The sequence below is a fragment of the Pelecanus crispus genome, chromosome 4, assembly GCF_030463565.1.
Source record: "Pelecanus crispus isolate bPelCri1 chromosome 4, bPelCri1.pri, whole genome shotgun sequence".
In the NCBI taxonomy this organism is placed as follows: Eukaryota; Metazoa; Chordata; class Aves; order Pelecaniformes; family Pelecanidae; genus Pelecanus; species Pelecanus crispus.
The window spans coordinates 24640560-24666128 of record NC_134646.1 but is presented as its reverse complement, the minus strand read 5'-3'; the positions used below and the strand labels follow the sequence as shown (position 1 = coordinate 24666128).

General features: G+C 45.4%; 1 protein-coding gene across 17 annotated transcripts in view; it reads right to left on the bottom strand.

Moving 5' to 3' along the window:
* Positions 1–25569, bottom strand: part of ADGRL3 (adhesion G protein-coupled receptor L3) — a 286653-nt gene that overhangs the window by 48545 nt on the left and 212539 nt on the right. For 16 of the 17 annotated variants that reach the window (XM_075709711.1, XM_075709712.1, XM_075709714.1 and 13 more), the window contains 4 exons: positions 23643–23851; positions 22779–22955; positions 7537–7746; positions 6775–6995 (listed from right to left, as the gene is read on the bottom strand). In XM_075709711.1, the coding sequence (XP_075565826.1) occupies positions 6775–6995; positions 7537–7746; positions 22779–22955; positions 23643–23851 (817 nt within the window). The remainder of the gene's footprint in view (positions 1–6774; positions 6996–7536; positions 7747–22778; positions 22956–23642; positions 23852–25569) is intronic. The other variant, XM_075709721.1, reaches the window with a different exon arrangement.

The following is a 25569-nucleotide window of genomic DNA, read 5'->3' as shown; positions in this document are numbered from 1 at the left end:
CACACGATGTTTAAAATAATATCTTGTCATGTTTGCAACGCTGCAAATCACAGCTCCGTTTATACACAGAGGACTAAGAAAGCATAAAACCACTCTTATACTAAACATCCAATGGAATTTCATAATTAGGCAAGCGACAGGAACTGTATATATGGATTTATCATGGTGGAAGAGAAAGCAGTTCTCACAAATGACCGCTCTAGTGCACGTGCTGAATGTTTTTTCCCTTCCAATGGACTTTGCAACAGGCAGGAAGGTCTGTGCCAGCAGCCCCATGGAAGAGATTAGCAGGAGCCACCTGCCGAGAGAATAAAACACGCCCTGAACCTCTACGACTGGAAGAAACCAAGATATGAATAAATTCAAAGATGTAGGTAAAGCTTCTCACTTCCCTCCCTAACCATATAAATTTCAGGTCTCATCAGCGTTGAAGATGTATTGATATATATATGGTTGTACTGCGATTTGTCACAAATTAAAATACCATCACTTCCGTGACCGTCACTTCTGAACTGCCTCTGCAGCTGTTCATCCAAAATCTTCAGGCATCAAAATCTTAATGCGAGAGGCAAACAGAGGCTTTCAGAGCGATTGCAGGGAAATCTTGTTTCCTCTGCGGCTGCTGAAGTTCAAGGTGATTTAGATGCAGCTGGTAATGGAACAACATGAGTGACTAGAAACTATTTGAGTCTGATTTCCTACAGGAACGGGTTTATGCAATCATGACATCTGTGTATCACCCATAGTAACATCTGAAATGTCACCCAGTTCCAACTAGATTTGACAAAGGAACAGAGGTTTCAAGGATAATGAAGTCCCTGTAAAAAGTCCTCCCCCCATCCCTGAAAAAAAGACATCCGCATAACAGCACCTCACACATTACACAGCAGCATTTCAGAGTTTATACCTACCCCATCCCATAGAAAAAAGTGTAACTAGTGCTTATGCCTCAGCTGCCACATATAAATCAGGGAATACACAGCCCCACAACTTTTTTCTACTGATAATAAGAGTGCTGGTGTGTGGGAGAATACTCAAGAGGGTTGGGTTTTTTTAAAATTAAAACATTTTGAATGTCTTTGCAAGTTTAACTTTCAAAACATCCCCCAGTCCCTGCTGCACAGGAGTCGGGAGCGCAGTGTATTTTAATTGCCAAGCAACTTGGTTTTCCTTCAGCACAAAGAGCAAGCCAGCTCTTGGAAAGCCCAGGAAAGAGGAAAGACATAAACCCTCTCTTTACTCCATAAAGCATGATGGCCAGCCATACGGTCACATGTGATACAGCTGTTTTTGAATGCATACAGACTGGGATATGGGGAAAATTGGTGAAAGCTGAAAGCACGAGGGAAAAGCCATGCTGGGCTGAGCAAAATAGCATGAAGCAACTGGTTTCCTTTCCAGCCAGCCAAATGGACGAGATTTTCCACCCTGTTCCCCTAAAAAATCTGTCTCTTCGGTTGTGGAGCACAATTCAGTGACAAGAGATGGATGCTGTGGATGGGAAACTGCTGAGGAGCCAGGTCCTGACCTCGGGATAAGTTGGGGACAGGTATGGAGCAAAAGGGTCCCCTTACAACAAGAGACAGTTTCATCTAAGTGAGAGTACAGCTTGCAAAAACCAGAGAAGGGTTTTTTTTTGCCTCTCTGCACACTTTAAAGAACATGATGTCACTTTTTATTTGTTTGAATAGAAAAATTGCCTTTCTATGAAACCGTGTATGACACTCAGTCTTGGGCAACTAAATGGAAAGCTGAAAGGACTGCCTCTAATCCGCAGAGGGACTTTAAAAAGATGGTTTTTTTGTGGTCATCAGGAAGAGATGCAACTTTGAACCCTTTTAAGTCATACCTCATTAAAAATGCAAATTAAGGCCAAAACACCAAAACACAGGCATCCTGCCAATTGTGTTGAGGAGCTGTAAATTGCTAATCAGACAAATACCACACTGAGCTTTTCTTCCCTTAAAAGACAAAACCCCCCACACACAATGAGCTGCATAAATCAGCTCCTCAAAACAAGGAAGCAATCAGGCAACTGACTTCCCAAAGTTGCTAATCTTGGGCTGCTGAGTTACTTTTGACCCCCCATGCACAGCTGCACCGTGAACACGGACTTGCCACATTACAAGTTTAGACTCTGCTGCCATTAAGCAAACAAGCTGCTTCAGGGCTTGGTACAAGGCAGAGCTGATTATCTGAAAGTCTGCAGATGCAGGGAATGCTGCTTAAAACCCCATTGCTTCTTCAAAGAGTCACACCAGTGTATTCAGTGCTCGCAATGAGCTCCGTGGTGCTGCTTTCCTTTACTTTCTAATTTCCTCCTTTTCCACAGTGACAAGTCACTATATTCACCTAAAGCTTTTCCCAAGTAATAAAGACTACAAAGAGTTTACTCTATTTTCTGCATGAAGAGAAATCAAATACTAAACTATCCCTGGTGTGCATTAAATATAACCAATAAACAATCATTAGCTGCCATTGGACCATAAAATTTGAAGAGCCCTAAACATATCATGTTGTTCACAGGAGCTCAGCGGTTTGTTTCACGTGGCTATACAGCCTCCTTGTCTGGGTGCAGTAATGGGATATGTATGCACAAGACATGCTTTTCAAAGGTGCAATATAGGTTCTGCTTAACGCAGTCCAGCATCCACATTGCTCATGCTTCCTCCTCCAAATACCCGGCACAAACACTGAAAATAAAACAAGTTCAGTGGAGCCACCCAAGACAGACCATATTGTTAGAAGCTATTTTCCGAGCAACATTAACATGCATAAAATGTCGGCAGCTGGCTGATGGACTTGGAGGCTGTGTACATATACTGGGCTTTCATTTTGTTTTCTGACAGCTGGATTGCTTACCATGAATATCCTGCTTTATAGCATACCAAAAGTGGGGAGAGGGGGGGAGAAAGAAGAGAGAGGTTCCTGTCATGATGAATTTGATCACCAGTAGATGAATATACCTACAAGTACGTTTTCTAAAATATATTGGACCATTCAAAGCATAGCTGTTTTCCTCTGAGATTTGTAAGAGGCATTGATATGAAACCCAGGACAGTATGGGAATATGGAATAGCTTCTTGCTGCCGATTTTGGACAGCCTGCTACTTGAGTGAGTCCTTTCAAAGGGAGGCTGCTAAAGTCTTAATCCAGCTTTTACTGAATTTTAGACACAAGTTATTTTCGAACACTAACAACAACTGCAAATGCTATTTTCCTTCTGCATTTCACAGCATTGCCTACCACGATGCTTGACATCAGATCAGGCCAGGAGATGGATGAATTTGGTTAACACACTGGACAAGGCAAACAATGTCACTTTTTAAAACTGTGATCCCAGTATCTTCTTTTTTGCAGCAAAACTTGAGACGAGGTCCTTTAAGACTTAGCAGCTGAAGACCCAGCCTGTAAGATATGGTCACTTGGAAGTTCACGTGAGCGTCACCAGAATCGCTTTGGCAATGTTGGGGGACCACACTGTCTGCAGTGGGGCTTCCTGCTTTTCACCTTTACTTTAGAAATTACAGTCAGAACCAGGTGAGATGCAACATTTCTGATTTATTTGGGGGAAAGGGCCAAACACGGTTCAGCTTGCTCACATGAATAGTTCCTGCTGGCCTGAGTGGGATGATCGTTTAATGGGATCACTATGCTGCTGCTTGATTATAAAAACAAATTAATCTTCTAATATGAGTGGTTTGAACTGCTCTAAACCAAAAAAACAGTAAAAGAAAAAGGATCGATTCCATTCCTTGGAATAATTAAGTGTAAGAGAGTATCTTTACTGGGCAGCTACTCCAAAACACCAATATGAATACTAGGACATGGGATGCTTCAGAAAATCACAAGCTCCAAGTGATGAGCAAAGAAACAGAGAGAGGAACAACTGCCTGTTCCTGGCTATGTAATCTGGGCATTTGTTCCAGGAGGGCTGGAGTTAGAAAGCAAAATGGAATCAAGAAAACCTACATTGGGTGTCTAAGCAAATCATTCTGAGATGTATGAATGGTGGCACCAAATGCCAGGCAAAAAACAAATAACACTAACAGCTCCATAAGTCCTGCTTAAACAAATGCAATAAATAACGGAGGGAGGCAAGTAATATATTCCAGAAGATGTTTTACAAAACCCGGCAAAACCAAGCAACTTCTTGCAATCAAATTATGTATGCCTGGCATATAGTTCACTACAAATTCTAATCAGTTCTACCCTTCTAATAACATTATACAGAAAAATACATCATCATCCATCAACCAGATGGAGCATGATAGTTATACAAAACATATTGTATGTTTTTTATTTTCCACTATGAGAATGTGATAAAATTGCACTCTGGAATTAGAGATTATAAATAAATATTTTAGGCTCTGCAAATCTCTGTAAATATTTATTTGCCAAATATTATACATACATATTTAATCATTAAAAATACTACTTTATGCTGTGGGGAGGGACAGAGATTTTACTGGCACACACATAGGATTGCTGTCTCCTCAACACAAAGATAGCAAAGTTTTGTTGTTCACCTCCAGTGAGTTTCAGCCAAACTTTCTGCCTGTACCTCCCATACCATGGAAACATCTGGGCACCCAAGTCCTCTTGGGAAAATACAGTGTATCCCATGGAATATGTTTATTTTTCTGTGCTTCAGAAAGGTCCATATATTCATTTAACAGGAGCAGAAACATTTCAGCAATGCAAAGCTGCCACGGTGCTTTACGGGAGCTGTGGTTAGTTGCCGTATGTTCCCACTCTCTACAGCCAGCCTGCTGTGTGCCACTATCTCCCACAACCTACACTGGTACTCTGATTGTGCCTTCAGAGCATCACTAGGGACTGCAAAGATGAGGGCAGCTGCAAGTCAACTGCTGTCTCACATCCAAAGTGATACCCTGGGCTTGGGGATGTCCTTTTACTATGAGGGAATGAAGTAAGACATTTTCAACACCCAACAGTTATAGAGCACTGTAAGAGAACACAGCTGGTGCTAGCTTTCATTGCAAACTATCTGCAATGCTGGGTTTTCTCAGTAGTCAGTCCAAAATGTTGAGACAGACGTCAAAAGGATCGCTCTGGTGCTACAAGCCCTGCGACAGTAATGCTGCAGAAGTCACAGGGTGAACAGTATGGAAGGCAGCCACTAAAACACCAGACTGCTAAACAGACCAGTGGGAGGACAGCTCCAGCAATGGCAGATGTGTGGGGGCATCTCAGCTGGCTTTCCAGGGAGCCGGATGCACAGCCCTTCGGCTGTAACATGCTTGAGGCTCAATGTGCCCTATGTAGGCCACTGCAAAGAGATAGGTCCTCTGTAGAAACACCGCAGTAAGAATAAATTTGTCTAAAGGGACAAGGCGGAATGTTTGAATACCTGATTCAGTGGGGGCTTATATATCACTCAAGAGAGGATGCGGACAGAAGAGTTGGTTGGGGCAGAAAGCAGCTGGCAGCTGATGGAAACAGTCTTCTCCAGAAACTGTAATCTGCTATTGTGTTACTTTTTCTTCGCCCCCTAGGCCTGTCAAAGTTGGTCAAACTACTTTGGATAAATCAGTAGAAATCCTTGAAAACTTAATCCCTCCTACCTTTATCTGTGTGGGCCATTTCCTTTCCACAAAGTATGACATTTATACAAATTCAGTTGCTGTTCTCCTACTCCTGGGAGGAACACAATGTAAATATCCAGCTGGGATCCAAGCCTACCTGCTGGCACGGTAATGGATCATGAGCAGCACCACCATTCTACAGATTTGCTTCCGCAAGGAATCAGGTTCAATAAGGTTTCAGGCAAAAAATTTGCGGTTGAATTTAACAGAATATCAACTGCTGTCATGGCCTGATCTGACCTATGTTAAAAAAGAGCTTTAAAAATGTCACCAGTTCATTGCTATGTATGCCTTCAGATTGAGCCCTTAACTCGGTTAAAATGACAGCGGAAAGACAGCCTGACATGGGAAAGAAAAAAAAAAAAGTCAATAAAAACACATTGTTAGTGCTATTGTAACAAAGCTGGCAAAGAAAATCAAAGGCCCGATTTTCCCTTTGTTTTCCATTAGACAGTGTGGGATTAGACAGTGGGACAGACATCTCTGCTGATGTTATGCAATGATGTGATAAAATTTTCCCTGACTGACTTCCCCAAGAAAATACCTTTGCAAATCACTTCATCGTGGGGAATTTGTCCTGTATCATCATGGACTGTGTTGGAGACACAGAGATAAGCAAGGCATGCATCCTGGCTGAGCTCTGCCTGTACAAGCCTCCTTTGTCTGCCAGGTCTCTGGGCTCTTCACTTCCTTTTGTTGTCCCCACTCCCATCCCTCCTGACCAGGTCCAAGCCATGCTTGGACCATCCTTCTTAGTGCAAAAAAAAGTTAATGCAAACCTTGCACCCTGCAAACCATTCTTTCTTTCATCTGAGGCTGCTGGGGAATGGCAGGACAACATCTCCCTGAACAACCCTGCCAGCTCACCTGATTAGATTGCCCTGCCAAGCTGAAGTGACTAAGAGCTCCTGGGCTGGGCGAGCGGGGCAAGGCAGCTAATGCGGGTGGATGCAAGGAGAAAGAAACCAGGCAGACTCTGGCCAGATGCATCCATCCCATCCAGATGCGGCCAACAGCACGGATTCATCCATCCCAAGACAAAGTTAGCCTGGCACAGGGAAAGCTCTCCAAGGGCTTCTTCCCCTACATGAGATGAATCTCACAGGTCTCAGCTCCTGTACCTCTATCACAAAACCATAACTCTGCTGACTTTAAGCCCACTCACACTTTGTCCGTGCCATAGCTCCGGTAGTCCACCGCTGCTGATACGGCCACAATCAGCGCAGGCATGCCATAGCCGACCAAATAGAAGTACTTCCTCCGGGAGTGTTCGCTTTCGAAAACCTCCACCAGCATGATGTAGAGCTGCACCCCCTCCAGGAACATCCAGGTGAAAGCTGCCAGGAAGAAGAAGTGCAGGAGGGCAGCAAAGACGGCACAGGCAATCTGCATAGGGATTAAAAAGAGCAAGGGAAGGTGTTTGTACCATGCTGAATTAATGCAACAGTCAGGATTACTCTTACTGGGAGTTTTAATAACAATGAGGGAGTTCTTCTCTTCCCTTCTCCAAAGGAAGAACTTTTTTTTCACTTGGAAAATGTGCATGAACTATTTTAAAATAGACACATCTCTGCATATATAAATTATATTCAAAGATACAAAGGTAGGTATGTACATAATCCAGCAAATAAACATATAAAGATGTACACAGTATAAGCGCATTTTCACAACCTGCTTATTAAACATACACACACGCATTATTTACAAACATTGCACATACAGCCTCTGAAATCACAGCAGGCATCAGCATTTGACTCCCAGTTAACAACCAGGGTCCCCACCCTGTGAGGACTCATGCATGGAATTAAGGCAGCGCTGGAATATATCTCACTGCATGGTAATGAATATATCTCACTGCGTGGTCAAACATCCCATATGCACTGAGACAAGAGCCTGTGGCGGGAGCAGAAAGCGCTTTGTCTCTTACCGGCTGGTCAGTCCGGTTGATGCCGATGAGGAAGAGGAGTTCTGCCACAAAGAGGCTGATGCACAAGTTCTTGTGAATCGTGTTGCGGTCACTCTGCAGCCCACGGAAGAAGCAGAAGGTGAAGATGCAGATCAGGAGGCAGACCAGTGAGAGCAGGATGCCAACCCATGTGATAAAGTCCAGGAGCAGGTCATGGACTGCATCACTGTGCTGGAGATAAAACCAAAAAAAATCATCAGTCGCATGCTCCATGACTTCTAATCCATCCCAGACACAGAGTGAGGTTGTCTGAGACCCTTCCCCAAATATTTGTATCTGCTCACCAAGCTGTAGCGCAAGCGACCAGTAGCAAAAAGACTAAATGGACCTAGACTTGAATCCTGCATCAGGAAAACTGCAACCTGAAACACAGACTCCAAAGCGTCTGGCAAGCTGCAGGTGCCCTGAACAGACTCAGACCCCAAATATCCTAGAAACAATGATGCTGTTGTTGAAAATACGGAGATGTCATACCTAATTTTGCGTGCAGCTCCATCTTTTGCAAACATGCCAAAGGAGCGGACGCACAGTATGAAGAACCATCAAACACTGTGATTCAAGTGTAAAAATCATTCATGATAACATCATGGAGATGAAAATCACAAGTACATTACAACCATTTACCAACAGTGAAAAAAGACTCTCTTTAAACATCCACAGAGGTGTATGAGCTTCAAGGCTTTGGACAGAAAGAGCTCGCTTAATGTCTTGGTTTTTTATTTTTTTTCACCAGGGAAGGAGAAAGAAAGTTTGATTTTTCTTTTTCAAACCCTGGAGCTATATTTTAAAACTCCTGGGAACTCAGACTGATCCCTGGAATGCTACCCAGAAAAAAAGACAGACCTTTTAACATGAATTTGCTTTTAAATTGTAACAGAACAGTGATTTTAAGACAGCCTGGAAAGTGAGTGATTCCCTGTGATGAAGTTGTAACATGGTTTTACCCCAAAGCCATACAAACATGGCCCTTGCAGTGGCAAAGTTGGGCAACCCAGCACCAAAGTTTTGTGAGGGGCAGCATAGATGTGCCTTGGCCCTGCCGATAAAACACCACTGGATTGCTCCTGGGCTAGCACTGCACGGCCCTCCCAGAAAGACGAAGGGGGTGCTGGGACCCTGACACTGAGGGTATCCCACCACCTTATTCAGGCTGTAAAACTCGCCTGTAACCCCCCAAGTTTCCACCAGATGCAGTGAAATTAGAGCTATCATTACTTAGTAAAATGTAAATAAGAAATGAGAAATACATGGTCAGTCACAAGACGGCTTCTTGGGGCTAAGTGGTTAGAGTCAATGAATCAATGAGCTGAGGGAAAGATTGGCTGGAAATCTCTGGGGGCTTTTTAAAGAGACCAGAGAGGCTTGAAACCCAGCTTTGTGGTCCACCAGGCTGTGTTATTATTGGTATTCACATTCCCCTCCACTTCCGGCATTTTGATGACTTAGGCATTATGTAGGCTGGCAAATACAATAGTGTCACACTTCAAAAAGCCAGGACAAACTGGAAATATTTTCCTCCCTGTGGGATAAAAGCTTATGACAGACGGAGGGAAAAAGTGATTAATTTATCCATTTTCTTTGCCTGCTTGCCAATGATAAAGCCACTTCAAATGTCAGGCCTTTTCTGATATACACTCTGCTATGTCAGCACCCGTGAGAAAAACCCAAACCTTTCAGCTCTTTGGCTTTATCAGCATGAGTGATAGGCATCAAATGATAATGAAACATGGGGAGTGACTTTCTCTTCCATCTCTACCATGCTGGAAGTTTTCTCTCCAGGGGGACTTGGAAATGGAGAGATGAGGGTTCCCTTCCCCAAATGCTCTTGTAGCTCTTCCTGAGTATTTCTAATATCTAAGGAACTAGGGGTCTCAAGACCAACAGAGAGGCAAGAAATCATTGTGTGCTTACTGTAGATCATGACAGAAATGCCTATTCCAGCCAGCTCCTCCAGCAGCACCCAGAAAACTGAGATGAACCACATGTCATTTTCCTGGCGGTCGCACATTGGTTTATGTCAGTGTCATTCCAGCTCACCCATCCCTCTTAGTGCAAAAAAAAGTTAATGCAAACCTTGCACCTTGCAAATCATTCTTTCTTTCGTCCGAGGCTGCTGGGGAATGGCAGGACAACATCTCCCTGAACAACCCTGCCAGCTCACCTGATTAGATTGCCCTGCCAAGCTGAAGTGACTAAGAGCTCCTGGGCTGGGCGAGCGGGGCAAGGCAGCTAATGCGGGTGGATGCAAGGAGAAAGAAACCAGGCAGACTCTGGCCAGATGCATCCATCCCATCCAGATGCGGCCAACAGCACGGATTCATCCATCCCAAGACAAAGTTAGCCTGGCACAGGGAAAGCTCTCCAAGGGCTTCTTCCCCTACATGAGATGAATCTCACGGGTCTCAGCTCCTGTACCTCTATCACAAAACCATAACTCTGCTGACTTTAAGATACTATGCAGGAATTAGGGGTGGTTTTGCTCCTGGAGAGGGAACCTGCTATCTAAGCTCCTGGTCTTCCTCAGGGAACGGCCGCTTGCCCACAAAGCTCACCATGCTTAGCAAGAAATGCAGTCTTCATTGCCGTAATATTATTGCCACTCTTACTACTCTTCTTTTTAATATTAATTGTAATTATAATGCTGATTTTATGCACATAACACCCATCCCTGGAGTGCTGGGAAACAACCATAAAAGCAACTTCTCTGTAATTACAACCTCCCTTCCCAAACTCAACAAACTCACAAAAGAACAAACAAAAAGGAATAATAACAATAAACTGGGAACAAGAACAATTTAAGAACACCTTGGGGGGAAAAAAATATGAATTTGTAGCTTTTCTAGTAAAGTCCAAGAGAAGAAGTGAGCTGGATTTCAAAGGCTGGGCATGCTCTGTACTGTTTGGGATGCCCAACTTCAGGTGCTGCAGCAGAGCCGATGGGTCAGGGAGAAGTTGGTAAACACTGGCATCCTTCCCATGGCTGCCCCCAGGCCAGGCACATCCAGAGCTTTTACACCTGAAAGTCCAACAAAAGGGAATTTCCCTTTTGCTGGAAACTGAAACTTGTGAAATACTGTGCTGCCGCAGGCCACAAAGCAGAACAATATGGGAAAAGGAGGAATCATGGTAATCTCTCCTCAATGCCATGAGATTATCCTTGCCATCACCCGATTGCTATGTGACAAATAAGGGAGCAACATACCTGGTTTACACAGTCGGTATATGGCGTTCCAGGGTTAAGTATGATAATTAGCACACCCAGATTTTGTATCTGGGTTGCAGTCTCTGAGTCTGGTCCCTCAACTGCAGAGACATGCAAGAGGAGTAAATCTTCTCTTTACTCTGCCCAGCACTGTTTGAGCACTCCCTTTCTGAGGACAAGATAGCTTTGATGTACACGTTAATGATATCCTTCCAGCACCTCGCAAGTCCTAGGGTCCCTAAGGCATGCAAAGTACATCTGAAACCACTGGTGTATCGGTAACAATCAACTCTTGCTTCTCAATCATCTCCCCAAAGACCTGGGCAACCGAAAGAGCCCATGGGAGATGTCCAGGGGACAATTTCCTGACAGCATCAATCAAACACCTTCTTGCCCAAATGCACCATGGCTGTCAAGATTGGTGCTACATGGCCCAGCATGCAAGCCACCAAGTTTTGTTACCACTAAGCTGCACTAGTTTTACAGGTAAGCTGACACGCATATTATTTTCAGCACAGGAGTGACTTATTGAGTAACTGAAAGAAATAAAATAATCCATTTCAGTGAAAGGGTTTCTATACTAAATAAGTTTTACATTTACGGTTTAGGCATGAGCCAGACCCAAAGCTCAGTGAAAGAAGATTTCCCTGGCTTTGGAATAAAGCCCTGCTTTCGCTCTGGTGGGGCCAAGAGTGGCAGGAGGAGAGTGCTGATGGAAACCCTGTGCAGGAGGAATTACAGGAGCCCTGGTAGCAACCACAGCAGGGTGAGCAAGCAGCCTAGATATTATCCAGGCTGGGAAAATCAATGAGCAGCTCTGGCAGTGCCTGTACACCAGAGCTGAGCTAATAAAAACAAATCCCAGGGAATGTCAGCTTATGACAGAACGGCTCTCCCCGAGATGAACAGCCATTTCCTCCCTTATTAAAAACATCAGTAGAAGAAAATAGCAGCCAAACCAAGCTGCCAGCAGCAAAGGACACATTCCTTTGCCTAATCTGTCCCTCCAGGAATGGGAAGAGTAATATGTTTGGGGGTGGAGGAATAAGCAAGCAGTAAATAAAAACACAGTGTCATCAACTAGATCAGATATGACCACTGAGTGCCCAGTGGGAGCTGGCAGTGTGCTGGGCTGGGCAGAGACCCAAGTGGGACAGATTTGAACTTCTGTGTGTTGCTGATGCTGCTCCTCAGATTTGTAGCTATCTGGGGCCATGCGGGCTCTCTCTGTCCTTTTTCCCCCATTGCTGGTTTCGAGAGAGAATTACTGCTACGACCTGACTGTAATGCTTTGTGTCTAAATGCAAAGGGCTACTTAAGAAACAAATGGTTTTGTAGATGTACCAAAAGCATCCGCTGGACTACATGGACCGGGAGGAAACCCCAAGAGCTCCCGCAGCATGTTTGGGCTGGCTAACGTCATCGCCTGCCATGGCTATGCATGCATAAGAGGTTTTGAGGGGGCTTTCCCCCGCTCTGTGGCCAAGAGGGATACGTGCTGGGGGGATCCCACTGCTTTAGCACCTATCCTCTCCCTCTTCCCCAAGGATGCACTGAGGGAGGCAGGCAGTTCTGCTCCACAGCAGACACAGCACCCACGGACCTGGTATGTATTCCCTGTGTGCTCTGCAAATGCGATGCTGTTGTGGGCACCATCAGGTCCTGACCCAGGAATAAAGAGAGCTTAAATCCCACCTGAAGCCCCTGTGAAACATTACTGTCTTCTGACTGTGGCCATTTAAAATAAGGCTCAGATCCCCAAGCACTCCTGCAAGGTAGTTTAGCTACCTTTCCTCTCCTTGCCTTAGTCCTCAAAGCTGCCTTCATATTCTGCATGGGCCACACAAACCATCTTCATCTTCTTCTGCCTTCCTCAGCAAGATGAAGGCCTCCTAGCAGAACCCTTTCCCACAAACTTGTCCCCAAAATGCAACACCCTTCCAGTGACTGCCAGAAGCAGCAGTCAGCACAAGCTGCAGAAACCCCCATGGCCAGAATAAAGTGATACGGGGCAGGTGTGCACAGAGAAAGAGTGAGCTGCTGGCAAGCGGCAGATCTGACTCAGCACGGGCGGGGACAGGAGTGACGGGTGGCCAAACCCCCTCAAGTACAAAAGCAGTCCCCAGGGAGTGTGAGTGTGTCACAGGATGTGGTGTGTCAGTTTGTGTGGGGAAGGTGAAGTCTCTCTCCTGGCTCAAGATCTAGGTTCAGAAAGTTCAGCTGGTGAGAGGGAGCCTAGGCATGGCCATGGTATCCACCCGGCAGAAGGCTGTATCCTCTGTACTAGCCAGAAAGGATGCATCAACCCAGACTGAGCTCCCAGGAAAACATGCAGCCGTCCAGGTCTCCGGCTGCAGGGAGTGCCACCAGCTTGCACTGGGAACAGATGGCAGTAGAGGGAACAGCTGTGTACGCTGTGAACAGGTGGACTATCTGCTTGGCCTGGTGGCAGAGCTCAGAGAGGAAGTAGACAGGCTACGGAGCATCAGGGAGTCTGAGCAGGAGATAGACTGGTGGAACCATGCTCTGGCCTCCCAGAAACCTGAACAGGGACAGCCTCCAGAAAAAGCCTGTGACCAAAGGAAGTCAGTATCCTCCCCCCACCAGGATGTAGGCAGGGTCTTAGAGGGAACGACGAGTGGAAACAAGTCCACAATCAGGGCTGCAAGCGAACCCTTTCCTTGTCCACCATGACTCCCCAAGTGCCTCTGCACAATAGGTATGTGGAGGACCAGTCGGTGGATGATGTGGGTGTCGATCCATCTATGCCACAGGAGTCACCAAGACCAGAAAGATCTAACCCCCATATTACTACCACCTCCACAAGGAGGAAAAGATGGGTCATAGTTGTAGGACACTCCCTTCTGAGGGGAACGGAGGGTCCCATATGCTGGGCAGACCCTCCTTATAGGGAAGTCTGCTGCCTGCCAGGAGCCTGGGTCAGAGATATCACCCGTAGACTTCCCAGCCTGGTATGGCCCTCGGACTACTACCCATTACTGCTCTTTCATGTGGGTGGTGATGAAGTTGCAGTACATAGCCCAAGGGTGATTAAAAGAAACTTCAGGGTCTTGGAACAGTTAGTGGGGGAATCTGGGGCACAGGTTATTTTTTCCTCCCTCCTTCCAGTTGTGGGCAGTGACATTGGAAGGAACAGGAGGATCCAGTCTATTAATATGTGGCTCCATGGCTGGTGCCACCATCACAACTTTGAGTTTTTTGAGAATGAGACAGCCTATATGGCACCAGGCTTGCTGGTGTCAAATGGGAGCCATCTTTCTTAAAGGGGAAAGAGGGTCTTTGCTCAGGAGCTTGTGGGGCTCATTGACAGGGCTTTAAACTAGATGTGAAGGGGGAGGGGGAATATATCAGGCTTGCCTGTGACAAGCTGTGGGATGGTACACAATGGTTAGAGAGATGGGGTGCTACTATGAGCCCTCAACCTGTTGCCCAGAGGTGTGCTGAGGATGCTGCAGCACAGTTGAAGTCTTGCAGAGATGAGCTGGGGGCTCCTGAGGTAGTAGGAGCCAACAAGGAAACCTTTGTGAAACACCCCAAGGGAAGCAAGGGATGTTCCACTAAGAAGGTGACATGGCCAGCAGCCCAGATGAAATGCCTCTACACAAATGCACACAACATGGGGAACAAACAGGAAGAACTGGAAGCTGCTGTGCTACTAGAAAGCTATGACCATCAGGTCTGAAACTGAAACTTGGTGGGACAAATCCCATGACTGGAATGTGGTTATCGATGGCTACAGGCTGTTCAGAAGGGACAGGTGAGGAAGGAGGGGCGGAGACATTGCCCTCTGCATAAAGAAATCGATACAATGTGAAGAGCAGTCCCTGAAGAATAGCCATGAGCAGGTCAAAAGCTTATGGGTAAGAATCAGAGACAGAGGCAACAAAGGGAACCTTGTGGCTGGTGTCTACTACAGGCCGCGTGATCAAGGGGAGCCTACTGACAAAGCCTTCTTGCTCCAGCTCCAGGAGGCTTCACGCTTGCAGACTCTCGTCCTGCTGGAGGACTTCAACCACCCCGACATTTGCTGGAAAATCAACACAGCGAGCTGTAGGCAATCCAGGAAATTCCTAGAATGCATTGAGGATAACTTCTTAAGCCAGGTAATAGATACCCCTACTTCAGGGGATGCAATACTGGACCTGATGGTCACCAATGCAAGTGAGCTCATTGGTGATGTCAAGACTGGAGGCAGCCTGGGCTGCAGTGATCGCACATTGGTGGAGTTCACACTCCTGAGGGACATGGGAAAAACGAGGAGTATAGTCGACCCTAAATTTTAGGAAAGCAAACTTCCAGCTCTTCAAGGAGTCAGAAAGACCCCGTGGGAAACAGTCCTCAGGGACAGGGGAACAGAACAGAGCTGGCAGATCTTTAAGGACACCTTCCATAGAGTGCAAGAGCTCTCAGTCCCCAGGTGTAAGAAATCAGGCAAGGAAGGGAAGAGACCAGCATGGCTGAGTCGAGACCTGCTGGTCAAACTAAGAGCAAGAGGGAACTGCACAGGCAGTGGAAGCAGGGACAGGTATCCTGGGAAGAGTACAGGGAAGCTGCCCAGTTGTGTAGGGAGGAGGTCAGGAAGGCCAAGGCACGGCTGGAGCTGAATTTTGCAAGGGATGTAAGGAATAACAAAGGGCTTCTGCAGGTATTTCAACCAGAAAAGGAAGGTCAAAGAAAGTGTACCCCCCTGATGAACAAGAATGCCGACCTAGTATCAACAGACAAGGAGAAGGCTGAGGTACTCAACAACTTCTTTGCCTCGGTCTTCACCGGCAACCTCTCTCCTCACCCCTCCCGAATCGATGGACCAAAAGATGGGGACCAGGGGGGTAAAGCCCCTCCCACTGTAAGGGAAGATCAGGTTTGAGACCACCTAAAGAACCTCAATGTACACAAGTCTATGGGACCAGATTAGATGCATCCCAGAGTCCTGAGGGAATTGGCTGATGGAGTTGCCAAGCCACTCTCCATGATATTTGAAAAGTCATGGCAGTCAGGTGAAGTCCTTGCTGACTGGAAGAAGGGAAATGTTGTTTTAAAAACAACATTTTTAAAAAGGGAAGAAAGGAGGACCCTGGGAACTACCGACCTGTCAGCCTCACCTCTGTGCCTGGGAAGATCATGGAGCAGAGCTTCCTAGAAGCTATGCTCAAGCACATGGAGGACAGGGAGGTGATTCGAGACAGCGAGCATGGCTTCACCAAGGGGAAGTCCTGCCTGACCAACCTAGTGGCTTTCTATGAAAGAGTGACTGCATCAGTGGACAAGGGAAAAGCAATGGATGCCATCTACTTGGATTTCTGTAAAGCATTCAACACAGTCCCTCACAACATCCTTCTCTCTAAATTGGAGAGACATGGGTTTGATGGGTGGACTGTTCGGTGGATAAGGAATTGGCTGGATGGTTGCATCCAGAGGGTCATGGTCCAACGGCTCCATGTCCACATGGAGACTGGTGACAAGTGGTGTCCCGCAGGGGTCCATAGTGGGACTGGTGCTATTTAATATCTTCATCAGTGACATAGACAGTGGGATTGAGTGCACCCTCAGCAAGTTTGCAGACGACACCAAGCTGAGCAGTGCAGCTGACACACCAGAAGGACGAGATGTCATCCAAAGGGACCTGGACAAGCTGGAGAGGTAGGTCTGTGTGAACCTCATGAGGTTCAACAAGGCCAAGTGCAAGGTCCTGCACCTGGGATGGGGCAACCCCCGATATCAATACAGGCTAGGGGATGAAGGGATTGAGAGCAGCCCTGCGGAGAAGGACTTGGGAATACTGGTGGATGAAAAGCTGGACATGAGCTGGTAATGGCCAGCAGGTTGAGGGAGGTGATTCTGCCCCTCTACTCTGCTCTGGTGAGACCTCACCTGGAGTACTGCGTCCAGCTCTGGAGCCCTCAGCACAAGAAGGACATGGACCTGTTGGAGCGGGTCCAGAGGAGGGCCACAAAAATGATCTGAGGGCTGGAGCACCTCTCCTGTGAGGACAGGCTGAGAGAGTTGGGGTTCTTCAGCCTGGAGAAAAGAAGTCTGTGGGGAGACCTTATTGAGGCCTTTCAGTACTTAAAGGGGGCCTATAGGAAAGATGGGGAGAATCTTTTTAGCAAGGCCTGATGTGACAGGACAAGGAGTAATGGTTTTAAACTAAAGGAGGAGAGATTTAGACTGGATATAAGGGTGGTGAAGCACTGGAGCAGGTTGCCCAGAGAGGTAGTGGAGGCCCCATCCCTAGAAACATTCAAGGTGAGGTTGGCTGGGGCTCTGAGCAACCTGATCTAGTTAAAGCTGTCCCTGCTCACTGCAGGGGGGCTAGGCTAGATGATCTCTAAAGGTCCCTTCCAACCCAAAGCATTCTATAATTCTATGATGCAGACCTCACCTTGCCCTGTGTTACAAACACTACTGTGGATATGGCATGTGGCAAGAGCCCAGCATTTGCATCATACTCACCAACACCGCTGCAACTGGGATGCAGTTGAGGTGAGATTCAGTTGTGGAGAGGAGAGGCTTGGGACAATAATTGCATCCATTGCCCTGCCCTCCCTTGCTGGCTGGATTTAGTAAAGTGGTGCAGCTGTGCTTACTCATAAGGCACCTCCAAACCAAGAAATGAGCTATGGAGGCTGTGCCAAACTCAGTGTAGACTTCTACCCAGCCAAGCTGCTGGCTTGTTAATTTGAGTTCCTGGAAGAAATCTGGTCACAGCGTCATCAGCTTGTGCTGTTGCACCAATGGTCTTACCAAGCCCAGTGCCAGTAGACAGCTGGGACATGGCTCCACCACACCACAGCCACTACCTTCACTTTGGCCCATGTGTTCATCCTGCTCTCAGCCAGAAAGGAAGGTGGTAGCAAGACACAGGGCAAGGCTTAGTGATTGCCAGTGGGAGCTACTTGAATTGCACATTTTAGGACAGAGGATCAGGAAACCCTGCGGGGTGATGCTGTCCCCATGCTCTGTGGCACAGCTCCTTACTGTGCAACTAGCCCTGACTTGCAGATCAGAGAGTCAAGAAGGGCGATGCTAAGCAAATATGTACCCATTGGACGGAGGGGAAAGAAAGCTGTGGCTAATAAGCTGCTGTGTGCTCAAATTTCTGATGCCTGCAAGCCCTGAGCTAAGAAACTGCAAATTCAAGGGCTTGGAGTATGTCTTTCTGAAGCCACACTCTAGATGGTTTCAGGTTGGACACCCAAAAGTGGCTACCTGAGAAGATCTGGGTCAATGCTTCAGGGAACGCACAGACAAGGACCAGCAAGACATCCAACCTGGCAGAACTAGAAACAGTAAGAAACAACTATGACTCAATGCAAAACAATGTGTGTCAAACTGAGGGTGGGGAACTCAAGGAACTCCCTGGAGCGACTTTCTGCCCACCTAGACAAAAAGCTTAAGGACTGCTACCAGTTACAACTCTGAATCAACCCTGTAGGCATAGATGACTTGACCTAATAGGTATATTTGACCTAAGGTATAACCAAACGTGCTGTTTACAACTCCTTATTCTTGGAGTTCATTGAAGTCAGATTTCTTTTCCTAACACCAGCTCAAATACTGCTGTATTTTGAATTTTGAAATCTCATTGAAGACAAGCACATTTAGTAACTTTTCTGCTTAATTAAACCAGTTCTTATTTAGTAACATATTACAATAAGTTACCTTTTGCAATGTGTAATACATCTTTTTTTTGAGAATTAACCCCTTTGATGGTACAAAACGATTTGTCTTGCAAAATTCATTACACAGCAGTTTTAGTAATTTAATTCTTCAGTTAGGGTGTTTTTGCAATCCTGCACCCACTTCTGCTTTCATTCACTGCTGTTCAATTCCACAAGTGCTAATATATGGATAAGCCAGCACTGCAATAACTTCAGCTTGCTCTTTATACCCGAAATGGCTGTATTGCTTTAGGCAATGGACCACTGCATTCCATTTAGACTTCATATATTTTTATTCCTTTCTCTCCTTATGCTTCCATTCCCCAAATAATTAGCATGGTGTAACATGTTTGTGGTGTAGAATAACATCTGAAAGCTTCCAATTAATTGCTACAGTTAAAACACCTTTCTTTTTCCCCCCTTTCTCTTTTGTTTTATTTATTTATTTATTTTTAAAAGAAGAGTAAGCTCTGGCATTCACTACATACTGATAAGCAACATTTATCTACCCTGAGGTACCTTTGCTTATTCTGTTTTGGGTGGGTTTTTTAATTGCATTTTCCCACCAGCTCTGAACTTGTTTTCTGGCTGCGTATTTTTCCCATGGTACATTTAAGATGCATCTGCTATAATTAATATGATGCAAAGTGCTAGCTTGTATGAAAAACAGCTTGTAAATTTTGAATAATTCTGCAGCAATTACATAGGTAGAATGGCTTATTTAACTATGGGCTTTGTCCCATGGCATGGGACCCACCAGGTTTTTATTGTTTTTAAGGGTCATAACAAATATCCTACCGATTCAAACATTAGATAGATATTTAACATAGATGTTATCTATGTTAAACATATCTACTAACTTAACAAAATATATCAGAAATTGTAATAAATTTCCCGTAACACAGGCCAAATTAACTTCTTAGCTGATGAAAACAGTGATTTGTTTCCAAGTCTTAAAATCTCTCTCCAAATGGAGGTTCTCATTTTTCCTGATAAATTGTCCAAAAGGGCAATGAACGCTGCAGGTCTGTAAGGCCATCCCTTGCCAGAAGGATGCATCAGCAAGGTCCAGCTCAGAGGTCATTATGGTCCTGCTGTCCTCTCCCCATGCTAGCTGGGGCTCTGACAGCAGCTGGAGGGGTATCTGGGGGTGCAGGTCCATCGCCCTTCCCAGCAGCTATGCATCTTGCCTGTGCACACAGTAAGCTCTTGGTCTCGGGCACTGTTATTTGCCCCACTGAAATATATGGGTAAATAAGAAACTCTGGGCCCAACTAATTCTAACAGGCAGAAAGCATCTTCAAATTAAAATCTCCTCCTCTTAATCAGGTACTGTCCTATTAAGGCTGGAATTGATCCCAGCAACTTCTACTCTTGAAGCACACTGAAAAATCCCTGGTGCTGTGGTCAGCTAATGTCATTTTCTGCCCCTTTGGACAAAGACATATTGCTGTTTCACACTAGAGAGCCAGACGGCCATCAATCACCTCCTCAGAGGCTCTACCTTCCAGCTCTGCCTTGCCACATATGCTCTGCTAATAATTAAATCCCAGCCCGTAACTCGCAGAGCAGCCACTGAGGTCTCCTCCAGAGAACACGCTCTTTTGCCATGCTACCAGGGAGGGAGATCATTCATGACTAGAAGTGACACTTGTCAAATTGGTGCTGGCTTTTGATTAAGGAGCTCCGATGTCTGCTCCCCACGATGCCTGGTGTTCAGTCTCATTAGGTAGGGTGCTGTGGATACACATTACACCAAAGGATGCTCCCTATGGATCCAAAAATCCGACAAACTGAAGTAAGTAAACTACAATTCTCAATTACAGGAGAAAATTGTTTCTGTTGCAAAACTCCCAGAATATTATTAATTACTATGTGTACGACAGTCCTCTCTAGGGATCCTAGTCACTGGCTAGAACACTGCTGTAAGAGGTCCTGCACAAGCATGCAACAACCTTTCCCCAAGGATTGTTCCACCTCCAAGAAGTCTAAAAGGTCCTTGGGGCACGGAACGCCTTTTTGTACAAGACATGAGACAATAAAATGGCTCAAAAGCATACCTACGAGAGATGAGTGCAAGTCAATGAACAACAACAACCCCCATTTATTTTTAAACCTTCACCTTTCCAAACCAGCAGATATTCTGCTGCCAAGACTTTAAAAGCAACTCATTGTAACAGCATAAGGAATGTCATACAAGCCACCTCCCAGATCTGCCAAAAGCCACATGGCCAGCTCCACCAGCAGACTGGAGTGGGATGGTGCTGCCAGGAAGAGCAAGGTGATGAGCAGCTGGAGGGAAGAGTTGCAGACGTTTGCAGGGTACGCACCTGCCTTTGCCCTCAGATCATTGCTAAAGTGGACATGCCAGGAAGCTGTCTGGTTGCATCAGCGTCAACAAAGTGGAGCCAATTTGGCTCTTACAGCAATGATACTTTGGCTGCAGCCAAATGATAGAACATGACCTGAAAGTCTTCAGGGCACTTGTTAACACCCAGAAACATGCACTGGCTAATAGCACACTGGCTTGGCACTCGGGAAGCTTCCAGCTGTAGCTCTTTCTAACCTGTTGGCTGAGCGTGGGCAAGCAAGGGTCTCACATTCTCTTTCTGCAAGATGAGATTACACCAGCGCTACTAGCCTAATGAATTTTGGGTGAAATGCCGTGCAGACAAGGCAGACCTACTTGCAGTTTGGGAAGAGGCTTGTTTGGCACTAGCCTGTATCTGCACCATGCAGTAGGATCACCCTCATTCACACCAGTGGAGTGGAAAGTTATCTGCATTTCCCAGGTGCAACCTCTGACTTCAGTGACCCAGGTATATCTGTTAGCTCCAGGCAGGTGATAAAGAGCCAAACACACATTTCTTTTGAAAATTCAAGCAGTTGTAGGAAACTGGCAAAAACAGACTTGGAATGCAGAATGCCATTAACCTCTAAACATGTGCTCTGAATAGGCCATTTCTTCAGACATCTCCCAGGATAATTCCACAGCCATTTAACTGCAGTCTCCTGGACCAGTAGAGACTCCTGCAGAATACAATGGATATGTCATCCTGCAGCAAAGCAGCAGATCTATCCTGTCCCTCTCAGCTGGATCCAGCTGTTGTGGCAAATGTGCTGCCAGGCTCCCATTTCTTTTTTTGCAGAGCTTTGGTCATGTATGATGGTGATTTAATATATATTTTTATTGCAGCTCTTTACAGTCCTCTTCAGATTATCAAGGGAAACAAAAATATACGAAGAAGTGACACTGGAAGACTATTTGAGAAAAGGTCTTTTAAAACCATAATAGCTTTTGTGGTTATGGAGCCATGGAAGTGTCTCTGAAATGTTCTGCCTGCATGGAAGATGACAGATCTGTATCTAGCTCAGAGCCATGGATTCTGCTGCAGTGCCAGGCACATGAAACGGAGACACCGCAACACAGAAAATAACTAGGCCCAAATCTTTTGGGCATCAGGGCCTTCTCTTCTTTCTATAGCAGCTGAGACTGTTCTCAACCAAAGACAGCCAAGACAGCTCAGGAAATGGAGGACCGCCTCAACCATTCTGTTCTTGAATAAAATCCCAAATGTGCACTTCACGCCCCAAGCCACTGCTACCATGAGGAACATCTACTTTCAGGAGTAACTTCTTTAGCTCCAGTGGGGATAGTCATATGGGAAGCCAGAATTACACCAGGGACCTAAATGCAGGCAAGGGAACTAGCTGATCACGTACTGGCCTTGGGTAGATGTACAGTCCATGCTGGATGGCATAAGGAGCTTCCCTTGTATGTGTAGCTCACTGTCACATAGTGAGACACAGAGAATGTATCTTTTTCCCCTAGTTGAAAGCTGGAAAATACATTTGGCTCCACACATGTACCTCACACAAATGTGTAGCGGTGTATCTCCAGCTGCTACAAGCAGGACACACAACTTGCACCCCACAAGGCAGGCTCTGCATGCTTCTGTCCTACCACCCATGGCGCTTGCTACTCCCTGGTGGCACAGTGAAGACCCCACAAGCAAGGACCCAGCCAGATGATGTTCTGCACCAGTAAGCAAAGTATGTGCTAACAGCTAATTTTGCTCTCTTGTCATCCTCAGCTTAGAGCTGACCATGCCAAGAGCTCGACAGGCTTTGCATTGGTGTGACTATCTCCTGTTTCATCGTACAGCAGAAGGAAGATTTACACTAGATTGTTTCTACTGTTAGAGTTACTGTCACGCAGCAATTTCTCTGCTCAGCTCCACTTGCAGTAACAAAATGATGTTACATTGGTCACTTTTCCTGCCCAGTGCGTTGGCAGCCCATGAATCTGCAATGCCTACCTTAACTTCCACATGTGCCATCAGGACAGCAAAGTTGGTTAGGTGATTGCAGGAGCATGTGGTGTGCGTCTTGTTAGTTGTCAGGAGGCGACATCCCTGGGTGGACCAATACCCTGTCATTGTACGCTTTGTATAGCTCCAGAATGAACAGTTTGGATTGAAATTTTCTTCTGACTGCTGCAGGGAAGAAATGAATAAATGCAATAAAAATGATAGGGTTTCAGAAATTTCTAAATGCACTATTTTTTTTTCCAGAGGCACTTTGTAACTCTCACCCTTTTAATTTTGGATAAACAATCGGCAGTGGTTTATACATCAAGTATTACTTGCCGATACCAGAGAAAGTTAGACTGTTGCTGCTCTCTTTGCTAATGCAAACTTAGTTCTTTGTTCTTGATTAATTTCAGCCATAGACTAAATCCAGCTCTTCAAAATCAGATTGCTTCATTTGCATTGCAGAGCAGAGAAATTAATTGCTTTAAGCAATCAACTTTTGCAATGACTGTGCTTGGCTAACAGGAGGACTAGCTGTCCTCTTTCACTGTAATTCCACTTTCCTCTAATATCGCCTGCCACCATGATAAAATAATATTATGGTCTATTCTAATATATTGGTAGTTTTTAATTACAGAATGACGTGTGTCAGCAACTGAGCAATGGGCATCAGCTCAAAGGAGACTCTTTCTTTACTTTTATTAATGCAATGGAAAAGAGACATTCTCCATAAATAACACAAAGTGCAAAGGAACAAATGTATAATTCAAAATCTAATCAAGGACTGCTGGGGGCTTCACATCAGCCAACTTTTGCATCACTTTATTTTAGAAATTGAAAAAAAAAGTAGTGCTTTTCGAACTCACTCACCTTGATGTGCTTGACAGTAAACACCACAGGATCAGCTAGGTAAACCTTATTGCTGAACTCTTTGTTTATTGCTGCTGTGATGACAGGGGAGTTGACAATGACGGAGTGATTAGTCGACATTGCTTCTGTTCCCAACTTCATGCTGGCATTCTCCGTGGAGAGATAGGTGCCCAGATTGTTGTACAGGACAAAAGCCACCCTGATTTCACCTAGAAGAGTAGTAAGAGGTTAGATATCCAGGTCAGCGCACTGGGGTTTCTTTTTTAGATGACAAATCTCTTCTCTGAACCAACTTTGAAACTTCTCTGAGAAAATGTGAAAGGACCAAGATGTGGCATATGAAAATTCACCTCCTCTCCCCAATCCCAATGAGCACCACAAGGAGCAACAAGTAGTCCATGGATAAGAAGGGCAGAGATGCCTCTCTTAAAACAAACTTTTATAAGCAAACAGATTGGCAGACAACAGATAAAGAAGGTAGGCTTATTTTTGGTGTCAGTGGGTGTAACTGGCTCCAGAGAAAAGAGGCCAGGTGGCCCATTTCTCACCTGACATAACACTTCATTCTCCACTTTATGCTTGGGAAACATGTTTGGTTCTGGCCTGTCACAGAGATGCAGTATAAAACTATAATTTAGTCCATTAATAAATTAAGACTACCTCAGGAAAGTGTGGGGACAAATCTGGGAGAAAGAATCCAAAACTTTCCAAGACAATTCCAATCTCACATGAAGGGTAAAATAAAATTGCAGAGATTTCATTAAAAAATATATTTCTTTTCTTAATTTGCCAATCGGATATCCCCTCTTCCACAAAAAAACCACCATTAGGGAGCCTGCAGAAAACCCAGGCTACCAGCCAACTCTTTTTAACTGAAACCATCCAGTTTGCCTTCTGTTTTGCACATTATTTCACAGGCTATAAATAAGAATTGAATGTGATTAGTTTGCCTTTATATGTATTAGTTGTGGGGAGGTATCTTTTTGTTTCAGTAGGAATCATCCCAGCTTCTGAGGAAGGTGAAGCACTGATGACTCCAAAGGTCCCTCCCAACCTAAACCCTTCTACGATAATTATATGTCTAGCTCTTTGGTGACATCCAGGCAGGTGCCAAGCTGGTGCGAATTGATGAGGCTCTCCTCATTTGACCAGAACTCTAGTGGTACCATGCTTAGAAATACAGACTTCCCCCTCCACACTGCCAACACAGTTTTTCTTTCCCTAAAAATCTCTAAAGCCTGCTAGTAGAGTGAAACTCCTGCCCCGCTGGAGTTTTGGTACGCATCTTGGGTTTTACACTGTCTCTAAAATAAATACTTCTCTTCAAATCCTACATGGAAAAGTACCAAACCCTGTGAAGGAAGCCAATGGAAAAACTTGCTTTCTGAACCACCACACCAAACTTTTCTCTCAATAGTTGTCAAAATTTTTGGCAGCTTTAACGCATCTGGTCTGGCTGTAAGACTGCCCTATCACTCTGTTTTGCCTGCAGTGATCAAAGCCCGTACTAGAGTGCTTTCCCCCTGCACACAGGTTAAACTTTAAAGGAACTCATAAAAAGGAGCATGTTAGGCCCATTAGTAGAAAGCCTGGGAGTTTGAAATAGGTCTATAGCAGGGCTGTAGAGGTCAACAAACGTGTCCGCTCGAATTCCTGGTCAGGAAATAAATGGCTTGGCAGCATGAACACCATTCACATATAACATCATCTTTAATTTATGCTATATCAGGATGTTCATAAGCTTCAGAGAGAAAGGCACTGAAGATTTAGACTCATGACAGTTAATCAACCTCTTCTGCTATGTTGGCTCATTATTAATATTTGCTACTCTTGTTTCTTCCCTCTCCCTTTTCAGATATTTGTATAGCGCCCCACTGTGAAGCAGTTTACTCAGAACAAGCCTCTTACCCCATCTGAAGCGTCCTAC